The sequence below is a fragment of the Coregonus lavaretus genome, assembly GCF_964263955.1.
Source record: "Coregonus lavaretus genome assembly, contig: HAP1_SCAFFOLD_345, whole genome shotgun sequence".
NCBI classification, from domain to species: domain Eukaryota; kingdom Metazoa; phylum Chordata; class Actinopteri; order Salmoniformes; family Salmonidae; genus Coregonus; species Coregonus lavaretus.
The window spans coordinates 196,543-211,507 of record NW_028164097.1 but is presented as its reverse complement, the minus strand read 5'-3'; the positions used below and the strand labels follow the sequence as shown (position 1 = coordinate 211,507).

The window sequence follows — 14,965 nt, the reverse complement described above, 5'->3', positions numbered from 1 at the left end:
AGGAATGTATTGTTTTGTTCCCCCCCCCCCCCTCTCTCTCTCCACTCTTTTCCCTCCCTTGCTCCCTCCAGATAAATGAGCCCAATGGTTACGGTAACACCCCCCTCCACGTGGCATGCTACAACGGGCAGGACGTGGTGGTGAATGAGCTGATCGAGTGCGGCGCCAACGTGAACCAGGTGAACGAGAAGGGTTTCGCCCCACTCCACTTCACGGCCGCCTTGCGCCATGGGGCGCTCTGCTTGGAGCTGCTGGTGGGCAACGGGGCCCTCGTCAACATCAAGGTGAGGAGACCGGATGACCAACACTGTGTCTGAACTAAATAACACCCTATTCCCTATGTAGTGCACTACTTTTGACCAGGGGCCCATAGAGCAAGGAGCCGTGGTGGCACTGCCTGTGTCCCAAATGGCACCCTGTTCCCTTTATAAGTACACTACTTTGGTTCAAAAAGTAGTTCACTATGAAGAGAATAGGGTGCCATTTGGGACGCACACACTGACGCAGCACATGGCTTAGTATTTGGCCCTGGTCTACATTCAAATACCAATGGAATAGGCCTAACAATGCAAACTAAATGCAATCAAGCGCTCCTCCAATACGTGTTTGATTTTGCCTGTGGTCAGCAGCACAGACTGCCGTGTGAACCATCTTTGTCTTTCTATCTGCAGAGTAAAGATGGAAAGACCCCCCTCCACATGACGGCCATCCACGGACGCTTCTCCAGATCTCAAGCCATCATCCAGAATGGTGAGTCGCTGTGAATGCTCTCAACTGAATATATATGAACCAGTAGGCTCTTCAGCATTGTCTTTAGTCTTCAAACCATGATTCACTGGCACAGAGCAATGTTACTTGCAATGTGGTTGAACATAATGCTTCATGATGCCTCTTGGGTCAAGTGGTTGACGTGTGTGTGTGTGTGTGTTCTGTAGGTGCTGAGATCGACTGTGAAGATAAGAATGGAAACACACCCCTGCACATCTCTGCTCGCTACGGCCACGAGTTACTCATCAATACACTCATCACGAACGGAGCTGACACAGCCAAGTGAGAACACACACAGTTTCCAGCAATAATGCAACATGCATCTGCAATTCTGTCATTGACCGAATAGCCGCTTGGAGACTATGCTCAACACATTGTGGTGTGTGGGGGGTTGATAGACAGGGCATTGCAGCATGCTGATGTGTTGATCTGCTGTGGGGTTTAATGAGGACTGTGATGTGGTGCTGTTTCCAATCTTAGCTGAATGAACTGTAAGTCGCTCTGGATAAGAGTGTCTGCTTAAAGTCTAAAATGTAAAAATGTGTTGCAGGCGAGGCGTCCATGGGATGTTCCCCCTCCACCTGGCTGCTCTCAGTGGGTTCTCTGACTGCTGTCGGAAGCTCCTCTCATCAGGCTTTGATATAGACACCCCTGACGACTTTGGAAGGACCTGTTTACATGCTGCAGCAGCTGGAGGGTGAGTGGACTGGTCCAGGCTTTACACCAAGGAATATTTAGTTCATGAACTGGAAAGCCACCAGAAAGAACAAACACATATTCACACTCTTACATTTCACATGGTTTAGCAGTATTGTTTAGAGTTATTTAAAAAATCGTATAGATCATTAGTGCGGTATCATTTCTGTATAATGTGGTTCCATGCCATGGTGGTATTGACTTGAGCTCTGGTCTAAATTGTCTTTATATCTTCTTGAAAGAGAAGCCTGCAAACTGCTCTTGCTAGTATCACTTTTTATTATTGCTTTTAGTAGCATTATAAAAACAGTGATACTAGCAAGAGCAGTGTACGGGTTTCTCTTTTCTTTCAGGTTCTCATTGTTACCATCCACCTGATAGCTCAGATGAACGAGAGCCTTTCTGAACTTGATATCTTGTTACCATCCACCTGATAGCTCAGATGTACGAGAGCCTTTCTGAACTTGATATCTTTTTACCATCCACCTGATAGCTCAGATGAACGAGAGCCTTTCTGAACTTGATATCTTGTTACCGTCCACCTGATAGCTCAGATGAACGAGAGCCTTTCTGAACTTGATATCTTGTTACCATCCACCTGATAGCTCAGATGTACGAGAGCCTTTCTGAACTTGATATCTTGTTACCATCCACCTGATAGCTCAGATGTACGAGAGCCTTTCTGAACTTGATATCTTGTTACCATCCACCTGATAGCTCAGATGTACGATAGCCTTTCTGAACTTGATATCTTGTTACCATCCACCTGATAGCTCAGATGTACGAGAGCCTTTCTAGACTTGATATCTTGTTACCATCCACCTGATAGCTCAGATGTACGAGAGCCTTTCTGAGCTTGATATCTTGTTACCATCCACCTGATAGCTCAGATGTACGAGAGCCTTTCTGAACTTGATATCTTTTTACCATCCACCTGATAGCTCAGATGAACGAGAGCCTTTCTGAACTTGATATCTTGTTACCGTCCACCTGATAGCTCAGATGAACGAGAGCCTTTCTGAACTTGATATCTTGTTACCATCCACCTGATAGCTCAGATGTACGAGAGCCTTTCTGAACTAGATATCTTGTTACCATCCACCTGATAGCTCAGATGTACGAGAGCCTTTCTGAACTTGATATCTTGTTACCATCCACCTGATAGCTCAGATGTACGAGAGCCTTTCTGAACTTGATATCTTGTTACCATCCACCTGATAGCTCAGATGTACGAGAGCCTTTCTGAACTTGATATCTTGTTACCATCCACCTGATAGCTCAGATGTACGATAGCCTTTCTGAACTTGATATCTTGTTACCATCCACCTGATAGCTCAGATGTACGAGAGCCTTTCTGAACTTGATATCTTGTTACCATCCACCTGATAGCTCAGATGTACGAGAGCCTTTCTGAACTTGATATCTTGTTACCAGGAACCTGGACTGTCTGAATCTGCTGCTCAACACAGGGGCAGACTTCAACAGAAAGGACAGCTTCGGAAGGTCTGTCTGTGGCATCAAATAACTTTCATATGTGATCTTTATGATAATGGGGAATATAGTATAGGGGCATATAGGAATTATTATGGGGAAGATTGGGCGGCAGGTAGCCTAGCGGTTAAGAGCGTTGGGTCAGTAACCGAAAGGTTGCTGGTTCGAATCCCCTAGCCGACTAGGTGAAAAATCTATGTGCCCTGCAGAAAGGCACTTAACCCTAATTGCTCCTGTAAGTCGCACTGGATAAGAGTGTCTGCTAAATGTAAAATGTAAATGTTTTACAGCTCCAATAAGCTGTTTCTGTTGTTGATGTTGAATGGTTTCTGTGCGTTCTTCTAGGAGTCCTCTGCATTATGCGGCAGCCAATTGTAACTACCAGTGTCTGTTTGCCTTGGTGGGGTCTGGGGCCAGTGTGAACGATCTGGATAAAAGGGGTTGCACCCCGCTCCACTACGCTGCTGCCTCCGACACAGACGGAAAGTACGTCTCACACCTCTCTTACTGTTGTGTGTGTTGTGGTGCCATGACCTTTCACATTTCACTGTAGTCTGGAGAGTATGTTGTGGTGCCATGACCTTTCACATTTCATTGTAGTCTGGAGAGTATGTTGTGGTGCCATGACCTTTCACATTTCACTGTAGTCTGGAGAGTATGTTGTGGTGCCATGACCTTTCACATTTCATTGTAGTCTAGAGTATGTTGTTGGTCGTGTTTGAATACATACTAGTGTTAAAATCTGCAGTGTGAAAGCTTGGCCACGTCTCCTTTGGGAAAGTGTCTCTGCTTGCTTATCTGTCTGTCTTGATGTTGGTATAATGATTAGTGAACTCTTGACCTCTGACCTCTAGGTGTCTGGAATATTTGCTGTGAAACGACGCTAACCCAGGGATCAGGGACAATCAGGGCTACAACGCAGTCCATTACGCGTCTGCGTAACAGGAAGTGGCGTTTCCTACCGAAAATGCATAAGTTTCCAAAGATCATGATTAAGGTAGGGTGCTCTGTGTTTTGAGATTACCTCTGTAAGGCAGGGCTGAAATTTACCCTACAGATTCACTACACCCCTATTGTCTCTCAGCATTAGAACAATACTGTTGTCATTGTCTTTAGGAGGTTGAGTGAGGACGCTGTAATTCAAGCCTAATACACATGGGAGAGAGTCAATGGCTATGTCCCAAATGGCACCCTATTCCCTATATAGTGCACTACTTTTTACCAGCGCTCTATGGGCCCTTTTCAAAAGTAGTGCCTTATGTAGCGAATAGGGTGCCTTTTGGGATGCACACTCTGTATTTTACACAGGCTCAGTTGTCCTGATGTGTTTTGTCAACAGCTGTTCAAGACAAAAGGGGAACCGAAGAGCCACCCTAAACAGGATGCACTGCCTACCAAACGTCTCAGAGAGACTCATATTTCTCAGGGTAAGTGATAAGCATCGATAATGTCATATTGATGTATCACCCTATGACAAGCTTGTTAAAACAGTGACAACAGATACAGGCAGACGGACGGGCAGGCAGACAGACAGACAGACAGGCAGGCAGGCAGGCAGGCAGGCAGGCAGGCAGGCAGACGGACAGGCAGGCAGACGGACAGACACAAACACACACATTCATTTTCTGATTATGAAATGTTCTTATGACAGATGCTGAGTGTGAGGTTCCAGAGGTTCCATCCACTTCCCCTCCCAAGGAGGACCTGACAACCACACCGGCCCCTGCTCCCCAGGAGTCCCAGTCCCGTAAACGCCCACTCATAGTCAGGGTGTTACACGCTCTCTCCAGAGCCATCTCCAAACCATTCAGAGGAGCTTCTGGGAAGAAGAATTAGCCAAATGCCTGATTTTATTAATATTATATTTTAATCAGAGCCTTTATTTAATAAAACATTACTGCATTGATTTCTGTCTATAGTAGTCTTCATGTATGTGCAAGATAACGGTAAAGTACTTCAAACCACATAGTCAAAAGTATTCATAGTGAAGTACCGTTTATGATTATTGATTGTGGAAATACACATAATACAGAAAAGTTGTTGTCACATACAAAGACAGACATAAAGGAGAACTCCGTAGACCAGTCACATTCTCAAGCCATAACTAAATCCATGAATGGATCTCCTATAAGATGACAGGAGAACATTTGTAACACTTTCTATGAATCCAGGCTCTGTCGCAGCCGGCCGCGACCGGGAGACTCATGGGCGACGCACAATTGGCCCAGCGTCGTCCAGGGTAGGGGAGGGAATGGCCGGCAGGGATGTAGCTCAGTTGATAGAGCATGGCGTTTGCAAGCAAAACCTCAAGACTTCCTTAGTATTTGATTTTGTGCACCAGCTGTTGTTTACAAATATACACAGACCGCCACCCCTTGTCTTACCGGAGTCAGCCGCTCTTTCCTGCCGATGTAGCGTATATCCCGTCAGCTGTATGTTGTCCATGTCGTCCTTCAGCCACGACTTGGTGAAACATAAGATATTACAGTTTTTAATGTCCCGTTGGTAGGATAACCGTAATCGTAGGTCTTCTAATTTATTTTCAAATGATTGAACATTGGCTAATAGGATTGATTGAAGAGGCAGTTTACTTGCTCGCCGTCGGATTCTTACAAGGCACCCTGACCTACGTCCACGATATCTCCGTCTCTTTCTCCTGCGAATGACGGGGATTTGGTCCTTGTCGGGTGTCTGTAGGATATCCTTCGCGTCCGACTCGTTGAAGAAAAAATCTTCGTCCAATATGAGGTGAGTAATCGCTATCCTGATATCCAGAAGCTCTTTCTGGTTATAAGAGACGATGACAGAAACATTATGTACAGAATAAATTACAAATAACGCGAAAAAACACACATTATAGTACAATTGGTTAGAGGGCTGTAAAACGGCAGCCATCTTCTCCGGCGCCATCTCCCCAGATGCCTTTAAACAGCTTGGAAAATCACCCCCACAGCATGATGCTGCCACCCCCGTGCTTCACGGTTGGGAGGGTGATCTTCGACTTGCAAGCAACCCCCTTTTTCCTCCAAACATAACAATGGTCATTATGGCCAAACAGTTCTATTTTTGTTTCATCAGACCAGAGGACATTTCTCCAAAAAGTACGATCTTTGTCCCCATATGCAGTTGCAAACCGTAGTCTGGCTTTTCTATGGCGGTTTTGGAGCAGTGCCTTCTTCCTTGCTGATTGACCTTTCAGTACCTTTTGTACCTGTTTCCTCCAGCATCTTCACAAGGTCCTTTACTGTTGTTCTGGGATTTATTTGCATTTTTCGCACCAAAGTACGTTCATCTCTAGGAGACAGAACGCGTCTCCTTCCTGAGCGGTATGACGGCTGCGTGGTCCCATGGTGTTTATACTTACGTACTATTGTTTGTACAGATGAACGTGGTACCTTCAGATGTTTGGAAATTGCTCCCAAGGATGAACCATACTTGTGTACGTCTACACATTTTTTTTTTGAGGTCTTGGCTGATTTCTTTTGATTTTCCCATGATGTCAAGCAAAGTGGCACAGAGTTTGAAGGTAGGCCTGGAAATATATCCACAGGTACACCTCCAATTGACTCAAACAATGTCAATTAGCCTATCAGAAGCGTCTAAAGCCATTTTCTGGAATTTTCCAAGCTGTTTAAAGGCACAATCAACTTAGTGTATGTAAACTTCTGACCAACTGGAATTGTGATACAGTGAATTATAAGTGAAATAATCAGTCTGTAAACAATTGTTGGAAAAATTACTTGTGTCATGCACAAATTAGATGTCCTAACCGACTTGCCAAAACTATAGTTTGTTAACATGACATTTGTGGAGTTGTTGAAAAACGAGTTTTAATGACTCCAACCTAAGTGTATGTCAACTTCCGACTTCAACTGTATGTCTCCTTTACTATGTGACTAGCTCTCAGCACGTCTCAGATATCACTGGGGTAATAGAATAGGACTACACTACAAAAAGACTGAAAAGGAAATTGAAAGTGATGTCAGACAGATGACAGGAGGGATATTGTAAAGACATCAGCTCTGGGATACAAAGTCTCATCTTCTCAGAACTGGAGTCATAATATTTCACTTTACTGCTGAGGGTGCAGAGTGTTAAACACACACACGGACGGGCGGACGGACGGACGGACGGGCGGACGGACGGCTATGATGACACACCAAATGATGACCACCAGTCAGAGACCACTATGATGACACAACAAATGATGACCACCAATCAGAGACCTCTAAAATGACACACCAAATGATGACCACCAATCACAGACCACTATGATGACACACCAAATGATGACCACCAATCAGAGACCACTATGATGACACACCAAATGATGACCACCAGTCAGACACCACTATGATGACACACCAAATGATGACCACCAATCAGAGACCACTATGATGACACACCAAATGATGACCACCAATCAGAGACCACTATGATGACACACCAAATGATGACCACCAATCAGAGACCACTATGATGACACACCAAATGATGACCACCAATCAGAGACCACTATGATGACACACCAAATGATGACCACCAATCAGAGACCACTATGATGACACACCAAATGATGACCACCAATCAGAGACCACTATGATGACACACCAAATGATGACCACCAATCAGAGACCACTATGATAACACACCAAATGCGTTTGATGGATCCTTTTTGTGTTCTTCTAATGCCTCTTAAGGGGACAGTAATCAAAATGTAACTGAAAGTAATCAGATTACATTACTGAGTTTGGGTAATCCAAAAGTTACGTTACTGATTACAATTTTGGACAGGCAACAAGTAACTGACATCATCTTCTGCACATCTATCACTCCAGTGTTAATACTAAATTGTAATTATTTTGCACTATGGCCTATTTATTGCCTTACCTCCATAACTTACTACATTTGCACACACTGTATATAGATTTTCTATTGTGTTATTGACTGTACATTTTGTTTATCCCATATGTAACTCTGTGTTGTTGTTGTTTTTATCGCACTGCTTTGCTTTATCTTGGCCAGGTCGCAGTTGTAAATGAGAACTTGTTCTCAACTGGCTTACCTGGTTAAATAAAGGTGAAATAAAACAAAAAAAAACTGTAACACACACTATATTACAAACAAACACGATGAAACACTGCCACCTAGTGCTCATTAAACAGTTTAGCGGTATGAACAGACGCACTCTTGAACCATTCTATTGTCTGGTATGGACTTTAATCTATGGATTAATCTAAAATCCAAAATCAATGTGTAATCTATGGATAAAGATCAAGTTTGAGTAAGATAGTATCTCTCTCTCTCTCTCTCTCTCTCTCTCTCTCTCTCTCTCTCTCTACTCTCTCACTCTCTCTCTCTCCAGTCTATCTCTCTCCAGTCTATCTCTCTCCAGTCTCTAGAGAGAGAGAGAGAGAGAGACTGGAGAGATAGAGACTGGAGAGAGAGACAGAGAGAGAGAGAGAAAAAGAGAGAGAGAAAAATAGAGAGAGAGAGAGAGATGGCGAGAGAGAGAGAAAGAGAGAGAGAGAAAGAGAGAGAGAGATGGCGATTGAGAGAGAGAGAGAGAGAGAGAGAGAGAGAGAGAGAGGGAGAGGGAGAGAGAGAGAGAGAGAGAGATGGCAAGAGAGAGAGAGAGAGAGAGAGAGAGACTGGAGAGATAGAGACTGGAGAGAGAGACAGAGAGAGAGAGAGAAAAAGAGAGAGAGAAAAAGAGAGAGAGAGAGAGATGGCGAGAGAGAGAGAGAGAGAAAGAGAGAGAGAAAGAGAGAGAGAGATGGCGATTGAGAGAGAGAGAGAGAGAGAGAGAGAGAGAGAGAGGGAGAGGGAGAGAGAGAGAGAGAGAGAGAGAGAGAGAGATGGCAAGAGAGAGAGAGAGAGAGAGAGAGAGAGAGATACTATTCAAAAAATTTCAAATAGAGCAGCTACTAATGAAAAAATGAGTTTTTAGAGTGAAGTACATCGGAAAAAAACCAAAAGAAAACTGCAAGACTGAATAAGAGACAAAACAAGCAACAAACAAAGAAGAAAGGCTTTTGAAAAAGTAACTATTTTTCATAAAACTGTACAGTTATCTTAGCTAGCTGAATTGTTTACCAGTTGCTAAGCAGTTGCTAGGGACTCTCCTGGAAGAAGCTAGCTAGCTAACAAAGAATATCTAGTTAACTGAAGAAAAGAAAGACAAAATAAGACAAAATAAGGACAGAAGACAAATGACATCAAAGTAAAACAGTCCTCTAAAAGACACAAGAGAGAATAATACAAGAAACAACGCTTCTATTGCAACATTGTGTGAAATTGTTTACCCACCAGACATCCAGACGGAGAAAGCTAAGAAAAGTTTCAAAGGTTTGATGATGGAACAGAACCATGAATGCCTGTTTGCAGATCTTACCAGTTGCAAAACAAGAGCAAATGTAATATTTAATACCAAACAAGGGCACATATGAAAAAGGGTTATTTGCAACAATTTCCCTTTCTCAAAAAAGAGAGGCATCAGCCAAGGATGTCAGATCAGCATTTTTGAAGAAGCTGACAAGAGCAACACGTATTAAACAGTAAACTTATATAATAATGGAACTGTATTGATACAAGGCAATGATTCAAGCCTCCAGGATTTTTAGAATATGTTTGCTACCCTAAAAGCAGAAGCTAAACTCATCTCAGAAACTGAGGAAAAAGTCAATGAGGGAGATGGAGAAAAGCAGGCCCCAACGGTCTCTGTGACACAGCAAGAAGCCCTCAGTGTCCCTCTACCTACCTCACCTGCAGCAGACAAAGCCAAGGACATGCCTACGACACCAAGAACACCTGCTATGCAATGTTTCCACAACACCCTCTCTCTAATTGAAGCAGAGGTCATATAATTCAAAGAGAGGGAGGAGGACACTGTCCAGAAACTAAAAGAAGAGATGAAACAGTTCAATCAGACAAATGATGACCTCAGAGACCATCTGAGCACAACAAGAAAGGAGCTAGAACAAAGAGAGAGGTACATTGAGACCCTCAACCAGCAGCTAGTCAATATGTCCTCTGCATCTAGAGAACATGTCCACCAGCCTGGTACAACACAAGCAGAACCTGAGACCAGCATGGCCTCCACCACACAGCCTGATGACACTGCACCCGCCTACCAGTCTGCTCCAGTCCAGATCAGCCAACCAGCATCCCACTCTGCTCTAGCCCAGGTCAGCCTACCTGCTTCCCAGTCTGCTCCAGCACAGTGTGCTCCAACCCAGGTCAGCCAACCAGCAAACCAGTCTGCTCCAACCCAGGTCAGCCAACCAGCCACCCAGTCTGCTCCAGCCCAGGTCAGCCAACCAGCCTCCCAGTCTGCTCCAGCCCAGGTCAGAATACCAGTCTCCCAGTCTGCTCCAGCCCAGGTCAGAATACCAGTCTCCCAGTCTGCTCCACCCAGACAGTCACCCACAACTGCAATCCTTATTGATTCAAATGGGAAGTTCTTAGTCCAGGAAAGATTATTCCCTAGACACCAGGTGTATAAGTTCTGGTGTCCTACAACTGAGAGTGCAATGCAGCTACTCAGTCAGACCAGGATTGACACCCCCGACAACGTCATCATCCACACTTCCCAGGAAAGTTGATCGAAAAAATAAATCAACAGATCACTGTGGACTGTGCCTCACTGCTCAACGGCTCACCACCCCACTCTGACATGTGAACATTTATACGATAATGTACATCTTGATCAGGACAGTATCAGAACCTTTGCCAAGGACCTAAAGGATGCAACACTTGGCAGGGACCCACACACCCATCACCTCAGCAACAGAGCCCCCCCCCCTCCCCCCCCCACTCCCCCCGCCCCACCTTCTGAAACAACAGTACCCCCACCATCCCCAAGAGAGAATAGCCAGACACGGCTTATTACAGCACAGCTCTACAAGACCAGGCCCAACACAGCACAGATTTACCAGACCAGACCCGCCTCAGGACAGCACGACCAGACCCGTCCCATCACAACACAGCTCTACTAGACCTGGCCCATCACAACACAGCTCTACTAGACCCGGCCCATCACAACACAGCTCTACTAGACCTGGCCCATCACAACACAGCACTGCCCACTACTCCAGGGTCGGGCAGAACACTGTCCTTCAGAGAAGTACACCACATGATGCAGTCCACACCATGTATCATTCAGATCATCAGCCTACATATGCTGAGGTAACCTCTGGCAAAAGACACCTAGAACTATCAGAGATTGGAGAGGTGCGCCAACTACTGCATCTAATATGCAGACTACTGGGATAAACAGACCCTTTCATTCACACGCACGCACACACGCACACACACAGACACAGGGTTACAGATTGCTTTGTACTTATTTTTTGGGCCATTCTTATTAATTTGTTTACAACTATCCTTTATTTTAATGCCACTGGTATTTTAATAATAGTGATGTGTAATGGTGTGTGTGTGTGTATGTGTATATGTATGTATATATGTGTATGTGTATATATGTATGTATATATATATGTGTATGTGTATATGTATGTATGTACAGTGGGGAAAAAAAGTATTTAGTCAGCCACCAATTGTGCAAGTTCTCCCACTTAAAAAGATGAGAGAGGCCTGTAATTTTCATCATAGGTACACGTCAACTATGACAGACAAAATTAGAAAAAAAATCCAGAAAATCACATTGTAGGATTTTTAATGAATTTATTTGCAAATTATGGTGGAAAATAAGTATTTGGTCAATAACAAAAGTTTCTCAATACTTTGTTATATACCCTTTGTTGGCAATGACACAGGTCAAACGTTTTCTGTAAGTCTTCACAAGGTTTTCACACACTGTTGCTGGTATTTTGGCCCATTCCTCCATGCAGATCTCCTCTAGAGCAGTGATGTTTTGGGGCTGTCGCTGGGCAACACGGACTTTCAACTCCCTCCAAAGATTTTCTATGGGGTTGAGATCTGGAGACTGGCTAGGCCACTCCAGGACCTTGAAATGCTTCTTACGAACCCACTCCTTCGTTGCCCAGGCGGTGTGTTTGGGATCATTGTCATGCTGAAAGACCCAGCCACGTTTCATCTTCAATGCCCTTGCTGATGGAAGGAGGTTTTCACTCAAAATCTCACGATACATGGCCCCATTCATTCTTTCCTTTACACGGATCAGTCGTCCTGGTCCCTTTGCAGAAAAACAGCCCCAAAGCATGATGTTTCCACCCCCATGCTTCACAGTAGGTATGGTGTTCTTTGGATGCAACTCAGCATTCTTTGTCCTCCAAACACGACGAGTTGAGTTTTTACCAAAAAGTTATATTTTGGTTTCATCTGACCATATGACATTCTCCCAATCCTCTTCTGGATCATCCAAATGCACTCTAGCAAACTTCAGACGGGCCTGGATATGTACTGGCTTAAGCAGGGGGACACATCTCGCACTGCAGGATTTGAGTCCCTGGCGGCGTAGTGTGTTACTGATGGTAGGCTTTGTTACTTTGGTCCCAGCTCTCTGCAGGTCATTCACTAGGTCCCCCCGTGTGGTTCTGGGATTTTTGCTCACCGTTCTTGTGATCATTTTGACCCCACGGGGTGAGATCTTGCGTGGAGCCCCATATCGAGGGAGATTATCAGTGGTCTTGTATGTCTTCCATTTCCTAATAATTGCTCCCACAGTTGATTTCTTCAAACCAAGCTGCTTACCTATTGCAGATTCAGTCTTCCCAGCCTGGTGCAGGTCTACAATTTTGTTTCTGGTGTCCTTTGACAGCTCTTTGGTCTTGGCCATAGTGGAGTTTGGAGTGTGACTGTTTGAGGTTGTGGACAGGTGTCTTTTATACTGATAACAAGTTCAAACAGGTTCCATTAATACAGGTAACGAGTGGAGGACAGAGGAGCCTTAGTTAGTTAATCATTAGTCTAACAGTTGTTTTTCATTTTATTGTTTTCATTTATTTTATTTCTCACATTAAACAGACATTTGAGAAGGATTTGAGAAGCGAATTGCTTGCAGTTGTACCTATGACACACAGACACACTAAAGCTGTACAGTGTAGTTAGAAAAGTCAGTTTACATTATTTGCAGATGTGTTCCCTTTTATTTACAAATCGAAAAATGTAACATTTGAAATGAATGTGACAGAACAGTTAAGCCAAGAGTTCCTGTGGGAGTCTTCTCCTTCAGTCTTTTTGCCTCCTATGCCTCGTTTCCCATTAGATGGGATTTTCCCAATGCCAACTTCACCTGAGACAGCCACTATCCAGTGTCATGTGTTGCTGAATTACAGATCTCGCTATCCCAATGTCGCTGCTGTCCATGGTGCTGAAATATCCAATCTCGAGCTATTTGCATACATAGGACCATCCACACTTGACACCACACACACAAGTTAATGCTTTTTCTCTCACACACTTTTGAACATTGCACAACCTGCAACAAGACACTGAAACAACACTTAATTTCAAGTTTGTTTTTTTCTGAATAAGATGAAATCAATGTGTGGAAGGAGATTGGACAATGTATAGGCATTCCCTATAGCTGTTTTTGACTGGAGCATGATCCGATTGCTTTGTTTGAGCCAGAATGGAAATTTGGTCTGAGAAACGACGCCCATTTTAGCATGACTATTTCAGACAAAATTAACTTTATGTTATATGTAAAAATATAAATAAGGCAATGTTTATATGTCACGCCCTGGCTCTGGGGACTATGTTATGTTGAGCCAGGGTGTGTAAGTCTATGTTTGTATATCTATGTTGGCCTGAGTGACTCCCAATCAGAGGCAACGAGTGTCAGCTGGTTGTCTCTGACTGGGAGCCATATTTAACTATCGGTCTTTTCACTTTGTGTTGTGGTTTCTTGTTCCGTTAAGGTTTGTTCGTGTTGTAACCTTAGACGTCACGCATCGTTGGTTATTGTTTTGATCGTGTTGATCAGTTAATAAATATATATTATGTTCACCTTCAACGCTGCGCATTGGTCCTCTCTCGTAGACGAGCGTGACATTATATGACCCCCTTTCAAACAGTCACTTATTTATCACTTTCTTGCAGATATACAGTGCATTCAGAAAGTATTCATACCCCTTAACTTATTCCACATGTTGCTTTCTTACAGCCTGAATTCAAAATGGATTCAATTATAACATTTTCTCTCACGCAGCTACACACAATACCCCATAATGACAAATTGAAAACACGCTTTTGAAATTTTTGCAAATGTATTGGAAATTACATACAGAAATATCTCATTTACATAAGTATTCCCACCCCTGAGTCGATTAAAGCTGTGTCTTACTTGATAAATCTCCAAGAGCTTTGCACAACTGGATTGTAAAATATATGCATTATACAATATATAGACAGACATTTTTTTTTTGCCATAGGTTTTCAAGCCGAATTAAGTCAAAACTGTAACTAAGCCACTCAGAAACATTCAATGTCGTCTTGGTAAGCAACTCCAGTGAATATTTGGCCTTGTGTTTTAGGTTATTGTCCTGCTGAAGAGGGAATTTGTCTCCCAGTGTCTGTTGGAAAGCAGACTGAACCAGGTTTTCCTCTAGGAATCTGCCTGTACTTAGCTCTATGCCGTTTATTTTTATCCTAAAAAAGTATCTAGTCCTTGCCAATGACATGCATACCCATAACATGATGCAGCCACCACCATGCTTGGAAATATGAAGAGTGGTACTCAGTGATGTGTTGTGTTGGATTTGCCCCAAACATTAGGCTTTGTATTCAGGGCATTAAGTTCATTTCTTTGCCACATTATTTGCAGTTTTACTTTAGTGCCTTATTGCAAACACAATGCATGTACAGGTTTCCTTCTTTTACATTTACATTTTAGTCATTTAGCAGACGCTCTTATCCAGAGCGACTTACAGTTAGTGAGTGCATACTCTGTCAATTAGGTTAGTATTGTGGAGTAACTACAATGTTGATGATTCATCCTCAGTTTTCTCCTATCAAAGCATTAAACTTTCTAACTGTTTTAAAGTCACAATTGGCCTCATGGTGAAATCCCTGAGCGTTTTCCTTC

General features: G+C 43.5%; 1 protein-coding gene across 1 annotated transcript in view; it reads left to right on the top strand.

The window, feature by feature from the left end:
- The window catches only part of LOC311117457 (serine/threonine-protein phosphatase 6 regulatory ankyrin repeat subunit A-like), a gene marked incomplete at its 5' end in the record, with an annotated part of 54,593 nt that overhangs the window by 14,136 nt on the left and 25,492 nt on the right, over positions 1–14,965 (top strand). Inside the window, 6 exons of the mRNA XM_084192381.1 lie at positions 72–284; positions 672–750; positions 936–1,050; positions 1,319–1,465; positions 2,899–2,967; positions 3,301–3,441. Of these exons, the coding sequence (XP_084048507.1) occupies positions 72–284; positions 672–750; positions 936–1,050; positions 1,319–1,465; positions 2,899–2,967; positions 3,301–3,441 (764 nt within the window). The remainder of the gene's footprint in view (positions 1–71; positions 285–671; positions 751–935; positions 1,051–1,318; positions 1,466–2,898; positions 2,968–3,300; positions 3,442–14,965) is intronic.